At 50.5% G+C, this 11,910-nt stretch overlaps 1 protein-coding gene across 1 annotated transcript; it reads right to left on the reverse strand.

Moving 5' to 3' along the window:
- Window positions 1-503: 503 nt before the first annotated feature.
- LOC133918581 (EIN3-binding F-box protein 2-like) lies at window positions 504-3,656 on the reverse strand. The gene is made up of 2 exons (XM_062362520.1): window positions 3,329-3,656; window positions 504-3,175 (listed from the first exon to the last, which is right to left on the reverse strand). The coding sequence occupies exons 1-2, from the start codon at window positions 3,351-3,353 to the stop codon at window positions 1,260-1,262; spliced, it is 1,941 nt and encodes a 646-aa protein (XP_062218504.1). The 5' UTR covers window positions 3,354-3,656; the 3' UTR covers window positions 504-1,259.
- Between the last annotated feature and the right edge of the window lie 8,254 nt (window positions 3,657-11,910).

Here is an 11,910-nt window from a genome sequence, read left to right on the forward strand (position 1 = left end):
TAAGCTAACGAAGATAAAATTACTCAATGAGATGCCAACTGCATCAATCTATCGCTTTGTGTCATCTGATTTTCAACATCACATACGGATAGCATATGTATTGGATGATATCTATATGTATTTGTTTGCATCAAATAAAAGTGTTCAGTAAAATTTCGGATAGTACTATTTCACCGGTAGCCAGCGACAATTCAAGCCCGAAGGTTGGCATAGTTCAATGTTGAGGGACTGAAGGAATTCTCCCTTTTTTCAACAAGCAGGAGCCTGCACACCAGTTTCATCTTCATTAGAGCAAAACTGGTCAATAAGTCTTTTCCATAATGTGCGACAGCCAAGGGAGCAATGATAAGCTCTGATACAGCAGCAATACTTTCCACTGGCAATACAAGAATACGATCAAACAACACTCATCCATTCTTTTGCCTCTAAACAGTATGAAATTTGAACACATTCCACTGAATTACCTTTGACACACAGTAAGGGCATAAATCCAAGCCACATAGTTTGAACATAAACACATACTTCATTTATTCATAGCGGGTAGCCAAGATTACAGTACTCAATAATCTGCCTGTAAAACTAGAGATCTGACAAAAAAACAACCATACAAGGTTGTCAATGCAAGGCTTTAGTAAGCGCCTCGCAATGGCCAAGATCACCATGAACACCAGGCATCCCAAAGAGACTGTAAAAAATGCAACCCTACATGACCCTTACACACCACAAGGAACAACAACACATCAAAGACTCCCAACAGACTCGAACCTGACAACCATACACACTGCACAAGTCCACAGGCATTCCGGCATCGACAGCCCAGCGACGATGCCTGAAACAGGCATCGCCGGTGGTTTAGTTGTGATACCCCAGAGCTGCCATTGGTGCCAGTGCCTGCAACTTAATAACCATTAAGGAATTAAAACAAGGACACGAACTCTAGGGCAATCTAAAAAAACCTTATGACTATAATGGCAAGGACCAATATCTGGATAGAGGGGCAGGATGCCAGTGATGGCAGCCAAGGCTCAAAAAACAGATTAACCTCCTGAGAGGTGATCTGCGAAAAACGAGCACTTGGCTAGAAAGCACCCTAAAACATCCAGTCCTTGAACAATGCGGAAGCCCACCACCATGACTCATGTATGAGCCAAAAACCTGAAGATCATCTGGTCGTGCTACTGCTACGTACGTATATCTGCATCTGGAAGCGGCTGACCCAGTAGACATGAGCCCCTCCAGCAACAAACCATCTTGTCTGCCTAAGCGAGAATGTCACACCACCAGAGCATCTTCTCCAATGATGCAATGTTGTGGTTGCCAATCATGTTGCAGAACTGAAGATTGAGGCCCTCCAAAGACTGGCCCAGGTTGCCCAAAAACGGCACACTCTTCTGGGTGATCTTCATGCAGCCAGACAGTGAGAGAACACGAAGCTTGAGGTGCTTTGTGGATGCCAGGATCGCAACACCGTAGTCGCTAACCATGCAATTTGAAAGATCAAGCTCAGCAAGCTCAGTGCAGCTCTCAGAAATGGCGAAGAGACTGGCATCTGTTATCTTGCTGCAACCCTCAACACAAACTTTCTTGAGATATTTCCCATGTGCCTTCACCAGGGAAGAAACGGCTACATCTGAGATGTTCTTACAACCACTCAAGTCAACCTTGATCAGACCAGCCTCGGAAGACTGGATCAACGGAAGAAGCCCACTGTCAGTGACTTCACCAAGACCACTCAGGTCAAGTTGCTCCAACTGAGGGCAAATCATCCCCACCACGGCCAAGCTTGCATCGGTGAAACCTGGACAATCCTTGATTGTAAGGAAACGAAGAGATCTGCAGAGAGGAAGCCGTGCAGGCGCAGAGCAGATATCCTTGATTCCCATGCATTTTATCAAAGAAAGAGCCCTGAACTTCTGGCTGCAGTTAAGGAGGAAAGCAAGAATACCAACAAGAGTAACCCCATTGCAGTCCTCAAGCTGCAAGTTCTCCAACGCCTTTGCTGATTCCGTGAAAGCCTTAAGGCCATCATCCGACACATGTCCACACTTCCTGAGGTAGAGCTGCTTCAAGCTTGGGCAGAACTTGGCAATACAAGCGAGAGCAAGATCAGTGACTCCAGGGCAAGAGGTAACACTCATACACCTTAGGTTCTGCAGGCCAGCAGCATTAGCCATCACCCAAAACCCCCTCTCGCCGACAGTAGCAAGACGATGAAGAGTAAGGTCAGTGACAGCCTTACCATAGTACCCAATCACAGCAAGCGAAGCATCAGTGATGTTCAATCCCTGGAGCCGGATCTTGGCCAGAGAGGCGGTAGCAGAGCACACCAAGCTGGAGATGCCCTGATCGCCAACATGCGCGCAATTCTTGATGTTCACAGCCTGCAACTTAGCACAGAAGCGGCCAATCGCCATGAGGCCCTCATTACCAACACCGGAGCATGCCTCGATGGTCAGAGACACCAAGTTAGGGCAACCCTGTGCAACAGCGGCGAGGCCCTTGTCTGTGATAAGCGGGCAGCGAGAGATATCCAGGCGCTCTAGCAAGGGACACCCGGCGGCGATCTCGGCAAGCCCAGCATCGGTGATAAGAGGCACATCCCAGAGGGCGAGCGAGCAGAGGTTGGGGCTGCCGCGAGCAACCGCAGAGAGTCCCTGGTCCGTGACGCCACGGGTCGGGTGGCTACCGCGGACGGCGAGCTTCTCCAGCCCGCCACGGAATCCGGCGACGACGGCCATGGCTGCCAGGCGGACGTCGGTGGCCTCCTTGCCCTCGAGGGCCCTCTCGACGCAGGGATCTGCCGGAGCCTCGTCCTTATCCTCTTCCATGACGAACTCCTCGTTCAGGTCGGGCAGCGACGGGACCGCCGCCGCGGCCTGGCCGAGCTCGGAGGCCCGGATGTTGCTGAGGAGCGCGAGCCAGCGGCGGGAGACGCAGGCGGAGGCACCGCGCTCGCGGCCGCCGGGCAGACGGCGCAGGATCTCGAAGAGGCACTCGTCCGGGAGCGCATCTAGCGACGGCAGCGACAGCTGCCTCTGTTTCTTGGCGGCCCTCACGCACTCCGCCGCCGCAGCGGCGACCGCGGACGCGGCCACCAGCGTGCGCTTCCGCTGCTGCACGCCGCGGCAGAACAGCCCGGCCAGCTCCGCCGGCGCAGAGACGAGGCACCCTCCATCTGATCCAAGAAACAACCAAATAATCATCAGCCAAGTACACAAGAACACACACATACAAACACTTAAGAAACCTCCCAAGAAACCTGGAATCAACTGATGAAACAAGAATCTCCCAAGAAATCAAGAGAAAAGAAGAGACAACTCCCCCTCACCTCCGGAAGCGTAAAACGAAGGCATGTCTCCGAATCGCCCAAGAACGAAGAGACCCCTTCCCCTCCCACTCGAATCAAGACCACCAGAACAAGAACGCAGCCACCGCCGGATCTGAGCCGCCGGAGAGGGCCGAAAGCATTTACAGCCCGCCGGAGCAAGGAAAACCGAACCCTATCGCCGCGGCGACAGGGAAAAAAGGGAGCGCAGAAAGGGGAGGGGCGAGGGCAATGGGAGAACAGGGAAGAGAAGGGATGGCAGAGGAATATAACAGTCACGAGTCAGTTACAGAGAGAGAGGGATGAGAGCGAGAGACAGAGAGAGAGAGAGGGCGGGCCGTTTGCGTGTGGCGAGGCGGAGCGGATGGGTGGGAGCTCTTGGTGCGCCCAAGGGGCGGCCTCGCGTCGCATCGCGTGCCCCCCCATGGCACCAAGTTGCACGCAGGGGGGATCCATCGCGCGCTGGATTCATTGAACCCCTCGCTGTACAGGTACAACGTAGGGTAGGGCTTGTTCGGGTTGGTTCAACGTAGGGTAGGGTTTGTTCGGGCTGGCATTGGGTGGAATTTTTACTTTTTTAACTTTTTAGAAAACTCTTTTTTCAAATGAATCATCTAGAAAAATATATTCACAAATGTATTATTTTCACGATGTCACAGGCTGTGGCACCATTGGACCATTACACGGTACCACGACCTTGGTACTGTGCTATTGCCATATAGGATATGCGTCGGATGCTCCGGCTGACATGGTGTCATGTGTCAATAGCATGGAGCCATGATATTAGCGCTATGCTATAGGACTAGAGCGATGCATCTGTTGAAACTAAGGACGACTCAAGATAATACACCAGTCCCTATCGCCGGCTGACAGAAAGACGTGGATATAATTAATGTGATGGGTTTTATCGTATGTCCTCTTGTGAGGTTTATAAAGGAAGTTGGTTTGAAGATTTCTTTGATGGGTATGAGACTTATCATTCTGTTACGTCAGACCGTGACAGATCTACTCTGTTCAAACGGGTATGAGAGGGTACTCAGAGGCTGACCGGTGGACGCCCTTGCGTCTGCTAAAGCTAGAACGCGAAGACCAATGGGACCATTCGAGTGATATTTTTTTAAACCTCTGTAACATCAACTGTAGACCAACGATGATCACTTTCCATTTATTGTTTACGAGAACTTGTGTACTCGTTCTAGGCACTTCCTGAAGGGCCTCCCCCGGTAGATAAAAGGGGGAGGGAGCACCTTGTAAAGGGATAAATCAACTAGAGATAGAAAAAAGGATCTGGAGACCGATAGAGATCCAGAGAAAGACATCTGAAAAGCATTGATAACATACTAGACACATAGGAGTAGAGTATTACGCCTCCGTACGTCCTGAACTTGTCTAAATCCTTGGTGCATTTATTTGTACCAGCTGACGACGATCCATCCTGCCTAAGTCCCACACGCATTAACCCCACGTACGAGGTAGTTTCAGGACCAGCCCCCCTGCCGAATCTCGAAGGAGATCTCTCAGGATCCCTGCTCGCGGTGTTCATCCACCGACAGCTAGCGCGCCAGGTAGGGGGGTTGTATCCCTAAATCCACCTCATTTTTTGCAGAAAAAATGGCGGGTGGACATCGTCTTCAGCGCCCTGATTCGGACTCGAACGAGGAAATGGAAAACGGAGCCCAAGGAGGGGCCCCAGCTCCGGCTCGTCCTCAGCGGCGTCAACAATCGGCTCATACGGCGCCTCCTCGCGTCGGGGACAATGGCGCTGGGCCCAGTAGGGCCGCGACCGCCGCGGGCGGGCCGCTGAACCCGCAATAAGCAGCGATCGTCCCTGCCGCAAGATCGGCATCCGGACAACGCCGAGCGCCGATACGGCGCAAACTCAATTTTGGTGACGCCAGCCCTGGGAGTGCTTTACTTGCGGCACAAGCACTCCTTAGGCACCCGCATGTCCAGGCAGCGGGAGCAACACCAGAGGGCCGTTGGCTACAGGAGGTAGCCGACTTGGTGAGCACGGCTCATCGGCGAGTACTTGCCCAGAGTTCCTGTACCACCTCCCTCTACGGTACAACTAAGCCTGGAGTATCTTCGGGTGGCGGTAGAGCCGGCCAGGGGAGCTCCAAACGAAGTACCGCTCCCCTCATCACGACAGGAGTTCAAGGCCTCCGCTTGCACATTAATGAGCGGAGGGCCATCGAGGATGCGCATGTCACCCTTGAGCGCCGCCGGGAGTCCCGTCGCGAGGCTGAGGCGATGGAGGACCAAGCCTCCTCTATGCCGGCCTGCAACCGCCCGGGGTTCTCCGGCGCGCCGGCGTTCACCCCCAGGGGCACAGCCGGTGCCGAGGTATATGGTACGAGCTGCCGGGTGTTCACCGGCGAGCTTCGTTGGGTCAACTGGCCCACAAAGTTCTGGCCCGAACTACTGGAGAAGTACGACAGTTCCATCGACCCCGTCGAGTTCCTCCAGATCTACACCACCGCTGTCCAAGCGGCAGACGGGAACGAAAAGGTGATGGCAAACTACTTTCACGTGGCCCTGAGGGGCTCTGCCCGCTCTTGGCTCATGAACTTACCCCCAGGCTCTATTTGCTCCTGCCTCCTGGGATGATCTATGTCACTAGTTTGTGGTAAACTTTCAAGGCACCTTCGCGCGCCCCGGCCTGGAGTGCAACCTCCATGCCGTCAAGCAGCGGGAGGGAGAGACACTGAGGCGGTTCATAGAATGCTTCAGCCAGGTCCACAATACCATCCCGCGGATCACCCCCACGCTATCATTGTCGCCTTCCGGCAGGGCGTCCACGACAAGTGGATGCTCGAGAAGCTAGGCACGCACGAGGTCGAGACCATCGTGGAGCTTTTCGCGCTGGCCGACAAGTGCGCCAAGGCAGCGGAAGCTCAGGCGTGGCACGTCTCGCGCCCCGAGCAACCCACAGCCGACAAAACAGCTCCTTCCCGCTCCGATAAGTGGGAAAAGAAGAAGAGGAAAAAGTGCGACGCTGCCCCTGTCCTGCCAGCGGAAGGCGCCGCACGCAGGCCGGCACGTCGAGCGGCTGTCGAGAAAAAGCCCACTCCCGCGAGGCCAGAGGCAGGGAAATGGTGCGAAATCCACTAGACCGACCGGCACGATCTCACTAAGTGCCGGTCGGAAAAAGGTCTCACGGAGCGGCGCCAGAAGGAGCGCAAGGAGCGCCGCAAGGGTGGCAACGACAAAGGCGCCCCCAGAAATGAAAAGCTCGGGTTTCAAGAGCCCGAGCACACCATTTCCTTCATCGACGGGGGCGCGTACACACCCTCTTCTCGTCGCTGTGTCAAAACAATGTGGCGTGAGGTGTGCTCGGCAACCCCGAGGGCGGCGGCCACAAGGCCCCTCAAGTGGTCGGAGACCCCATCTCTGTGCCCGCCGAAACCGGTAGCGCCGTCTCCTGCACCTAGCAGTTGTACTCGGCCTTGGCCTCCGCCTGCGCGAGCTCGAAGGACACTTGGGGGGTCCGGGACCCTCTTTATCCAAATCCCGACTCGCCGCTGACGCCTCCGTCCCCATGAAGGAGGTCGCGCTGGGCGAAGACCCGTCTAAGGTCACCAGAATCGGTGGTGACCTGGACGCCAAATAGGAAAGTGCGCTCGTCGCCTTCCTCCGGGCTAACGTCGACGTGTTTGCATGGCAGTCGTTGGATATGCCCGGGATCCCTAGGGAGGTGATCGAGCACCACCTTGTCGTGTGCCCAGATGCACGGCCCGTGAGGCAGAAGGTTCGCCAACAGGCACCTGAGCGCTAGGAGTTCATTCGGGAGCAAGTCAACAAGCTCCTTGACGCCGGCTTCGTCCGAGAAGTCCTCCACCCGGAGTGGCTGGCAAACCCCGTCGTCGTCTAGAAGGCCAACAGCAAGCTGATGATGTGCATCGACTACACCGACCTTAATAAGGCATGCCCAAAAGATCCTTTCCCTCTCCCTCGCATAGACCAGATTGTCGACTCCACTGCGGGGTGCAATCTTTTGAGCTTTCTTGATGCAAATTCGGGCTATCACCAAATCCGTATGGCCAAGCTAGATGAAGAAAAAACATCTTTTATTTTCCCGGTGGGGACTTATTACTATGTGTCTATGCCTTTTGGCTTGCGCAACACTGGATCTTCGTTCCAGCGGGCCGTTCGTATTACCCTTAACACGCAGGTTGGCCACAACATCGAAGCTTATATCGACGACATCGTGGTCAAGTCCCGAGAACGAACCACCCTGCTGGAAGACTTGGCCGAGATGTTCAACAGTCTCCGCAGCACCCGCCTAAAGCTCAACCCCGAGAAGTGCGTATTCGGGGTACCCGCGGGCAAACTCCTCGGCTTCTTGGTCTCCAGTCGCGGAATCGAGGCCAATCCCGAGAAGATCCGGGCCATCGAGTAGATGCATCCCCCAGCTCGACTCAAAGAAGTACAGCGTCTCGTTGAATGCATGGCAGCCTTGTGGCGCTTCATCTCCAAGCTCGGGGAGCGGGAGCTCCCACTCTTTAAATTGCTGAAGAAGACCGGTCGTTTCGACTAGCCATTGGAGGCCGAGCAGGCCTTCTAAGACTTGAAGAAGTACCTCACCTCGCCGCCCGTACTGGTGGCCCCCGGCGAGGGCGAACCTCTATTGCTCTATGTATCGGCCACTCCTCAGGTCGTGAGCATGGTGCTGGTGGTGGAGCATGATGAGTGCTCGGGGCAAGGTGCTGGGTTCGAGCTCCCGGCCGCCCCCGAGCAGCCTCCAGGACGCGGGACCGGTCCCGACCAGGGAGTCGAGCTCGAGACCTCAGCAGGCTCCGAACTCTGCCTTGAGCCCGGGGGTTGTGGCAAGGCCTCAGGCGAGGCCGCGGTCGGGGGCCGCCGGGTACAGCGACCAGTTTACTTCGTCAGTGAAGTCCTCCGAGATGCCAAGACGAGATACCCTCAAGCACAGAAGATACTCTATGCAGTGCTTATCGCTTCCAGAAAGCTGCGATATTACTCCCAGACGCACAAAGTCTCAGTGGTGACCACGTACCCACTAGGACCGATCCTGCAAAACCGAGAAGGTACCGGGCGTATCGTCAAGTGGGCGGTCGAGCTCGCAGAATTCGATCTGCACTTCATCAGTCGCCACGCGATCAAAAGCCAGACACTATCTGACTTCATGGTGGAGTGGACGCCGGTCCCCGAGATCGACAACGAAGAATTATCTGCGTACCCCGGGCAAGACGGGCCCGAGTACTAGGTCATGCACTTTGACGGCTCCCTCACGCTGAAGGGCGCGGGGGCTGGAGTGGTGCTCACCTCCCCGACAGGTGAAGTACTCCAGTATATCGTGCAGCTGCATTTTCGAGCAACAAACAATATGACGGAATACGAAGGCCTCATCGCTGGACTCCGAGCAGCAGTGGGTCTCGGGATCCGGCTCTGCTCGTCAAAGGCGACTCCCAACTGGTGGTCAACCAGGTATCAAAAGAATACCAGTGCGCGGACCCGCAGATGGCGGCGTATGTGGCAAAAGTCAGGAGGCTGGAGCGGCACTTCGACGGCCTGGAGCTGCGGCACATACCCCGCCACGACAACACTGTGGCCGATGACCTCTCCCACCTGGCTTCCGCCTGAGCGCTCATCCCGAGCGGAACCTTTGAAAAAGGCTCACACGGCCATCCATCCTGTCTGCCGATCAAGATGAAGGGGGACCCTTGAGAACAATCGAGAGGATCCAGGCCGCACCTTCAGCAGGAGGTCTCGTCACCCAGCGAGTGCGTTGCACTTGCCGGTAGTCCTCAGGAACCCTCGTGGATCGACGAGATCCAAGGGTACTTGAAAGAAAACATCCTTCCCAAGGACGACCCCTCTGCAGAGAGGATTGCACGACAGTCCAAACGCTATGCCTTAGTAGATAGGGATCTCTACTGGCGCGGCACGGACAGTGTCCACCTTATGCATCACCCGGGGAGAAGGCTGTGAGCTCCTCACTGATATCCACGAGGGCGAGTGCGGTGGCCATGCATCATTCCGCACGCTGGTCAGTAACGCCTTTCAGCAAGGTTTCTACTGGCCAACAGCCCTCCTGGACGCTTCCGAACTGTTTTAAGCCAACTTATTTAGTTTAACATAATACATGTTGTGGTTTGTGTTTAGATTCAGAATTTTATATCCTTCAAGGGCCTTTATGCAACCGAATTGAGTGATCCATATAATTATGTGGTCAGTATATCGATCAACTATACAGATAAATTCTTTTGAACTGTCAGAGATACCAAATATCATAACGTTATTCCACTCATGACTGGATAATAAGTCTCATCAAAGTCAATACCGAATCTCTGTGTGAATCCTTGTGCTACAAGTTTCCCTTTGTATCTCACCATCTCATTGTTTTCATTTTTTTTTTCTAGATGAAACCCCATTTTTTATCCCACGAGAAAGGTGTTGTGGGGAATAGATATTACTAATGTAAACACCCCTATTTTCTTAAGCGAGCTTATTTCTGCCTCAATTGTCTCCTTCTATTTGATCCAATCTGAGCGCTTCCTGCACTCTGTCATAGTTTTAGGCTATGGATCTACCTTAAGGTTTTTGGTATCTTTGAGGAGAAATAAATATCGATAATTATAGTATTTCTTCTAATCAATATAATTAGTGGACATCTTATCTACGAGTGTTCTGATGTCCCAGCATTTGAATCAGTGCACATATTTGCGCTGGGTTCTGGATGTTGAACATCCGTAGGTCTTGGATATTGATTATCCATAAGGTTTATATCAACTTTAAGTTGATTTGCATTTACTACCTTAGAAGTTAACTTTCTCTGTTTCCGCGGATACTTTTAAGAAGCATTATCTATTGTTATCATACTTCTCTCCCTCTTATATGCATTTGGGAGTTGAGTGGGTCTTGATATTTTCACTCTTTTTGGTACATTGATAGAGTGAATATGGGATTTAGTGACACATTTGGAATTAGTAAATGCATATGACAGATTATTTACAATGTGTTATAAATTGATAATCCTCTAAACTTCAAGTTCAGATTCTTTAGTACATGGATCTAAAGACTGAATGTCTGTATCATTCCAATCTATTTCCAAACATTCTTTATGGTACTTTTGATTTCCCCCTAATGTTAGGAAATTATCCTCATCAAAGATACAATCAGCGTACTACACCGTAAACAAGTCCCTTGTGAGAGGCTTAGGGTATTTTATGATCGACAGAGAATGATACGCCACATAGAGTCCTAATTTTCTGTGGGGCCTATAGATATACGCTGCGGTGGTGATATCGGTATATATACATCACAACTAAATATCTGCATATGGGAAATGCTCAGTTGATTTCCACATATTAACTACAATGGAAAAACCATATGATATGTAGTTGGTCTCAATTGAATCCAATATGCGGCATGTAAAACTGTATGACTCCAACATGTTGTTGGTAAATTGCAATTCTACAATAATGGTCTTGCAATCAATTTCACTCTTTTAATAAGGGATTCAGTCGAACCATTTTGTGTGTGCACATATGGTACTAAGTGCTCCAAATTAATGCATAAGGCCATATAATAATTATTAAAGGTCCATAAATTAAATTCAGTGGCATTATCCATTCTTATAGATTTTATCCTGTTGTCATGATAATTTACTCGTAATTTAATAATTTGAGCAATCAACTTGACGAACGCATTGTTCCTTGTTGATAGAAGACACATATGTGTCCATCCTGTAGATGCATCTATGAGCACCATAAAATATCAAAATAGTCCAGTTAATAGTTGAATTGGGTCATATATATCGCCTTGAGTGTGTTGAAGGAAATTGAGTGATTTATTTTAAATTTTAAGATAAGAGGGTCTTAAAATTAATTTCCCTAATGCACGTACAGTGCAAACAAAATCTGAGGATTTTGAGAATTTTACCATATTATAACCAATAGAATTGTTGATAATTTTTTGCATAATCCATATTCCAATATGACCAAGACGATTATGCCACGTCTTGAATTTATCAAGATTCTGAAAAATTATCTTGAATACAACATGTGATATGAGTTTGATATATATGTAGTACAACCCAGAGATAATGAAAGAATTCTCTAAAGCACTTGCTTGTCATATGTGTATCAATATAGAAACTATTTTGATAGATATATTCATCATTCTTGTCATTATGTGTATCAATATAGAAACTAGTTTGATAGATATCTTTATAACTCAATAAGATACAAGTTGATTCAGGATACAAGAGTGTATCTGCTATTACAATTTGAGTACCCATTAGGAGAGTGATTGTGGCTCTGCCGGAATCGACAATCAACACATCATGTCTAGCGATGGTCATAATATTTCCTTGCCTCTTTTTTAGAGTGTGAAAATACTTTATCTCCCTTAATATTTGGTGCAACTGTCCACTAAACAAATTTCCTCCTCCATCTGGTTGACTCTGTGAAATCTATATATTGAAATCAAAATTCATTAAGAATTGATTCATATATAGACACATACAAATATTATTGAGTATGATTGTGAGATACATTACATAATGACAAATATAAATTACAATATTTAGTAGGACGGGCTAATAACAATATGGGGATTTG

This window comes from Phragmites australis, chromosome 5 (genome assembly GCF_958298935.1).
Source record: "Phragmites australis chromosome 5, lpPhrAust1.1, whole genome shotgun sequence".
NCBI lineage: Eukaryota > Viridiplantae > Streptophyta > Magnoliopsida > Poales > Poaceae > Phragmites > Phragmites australis.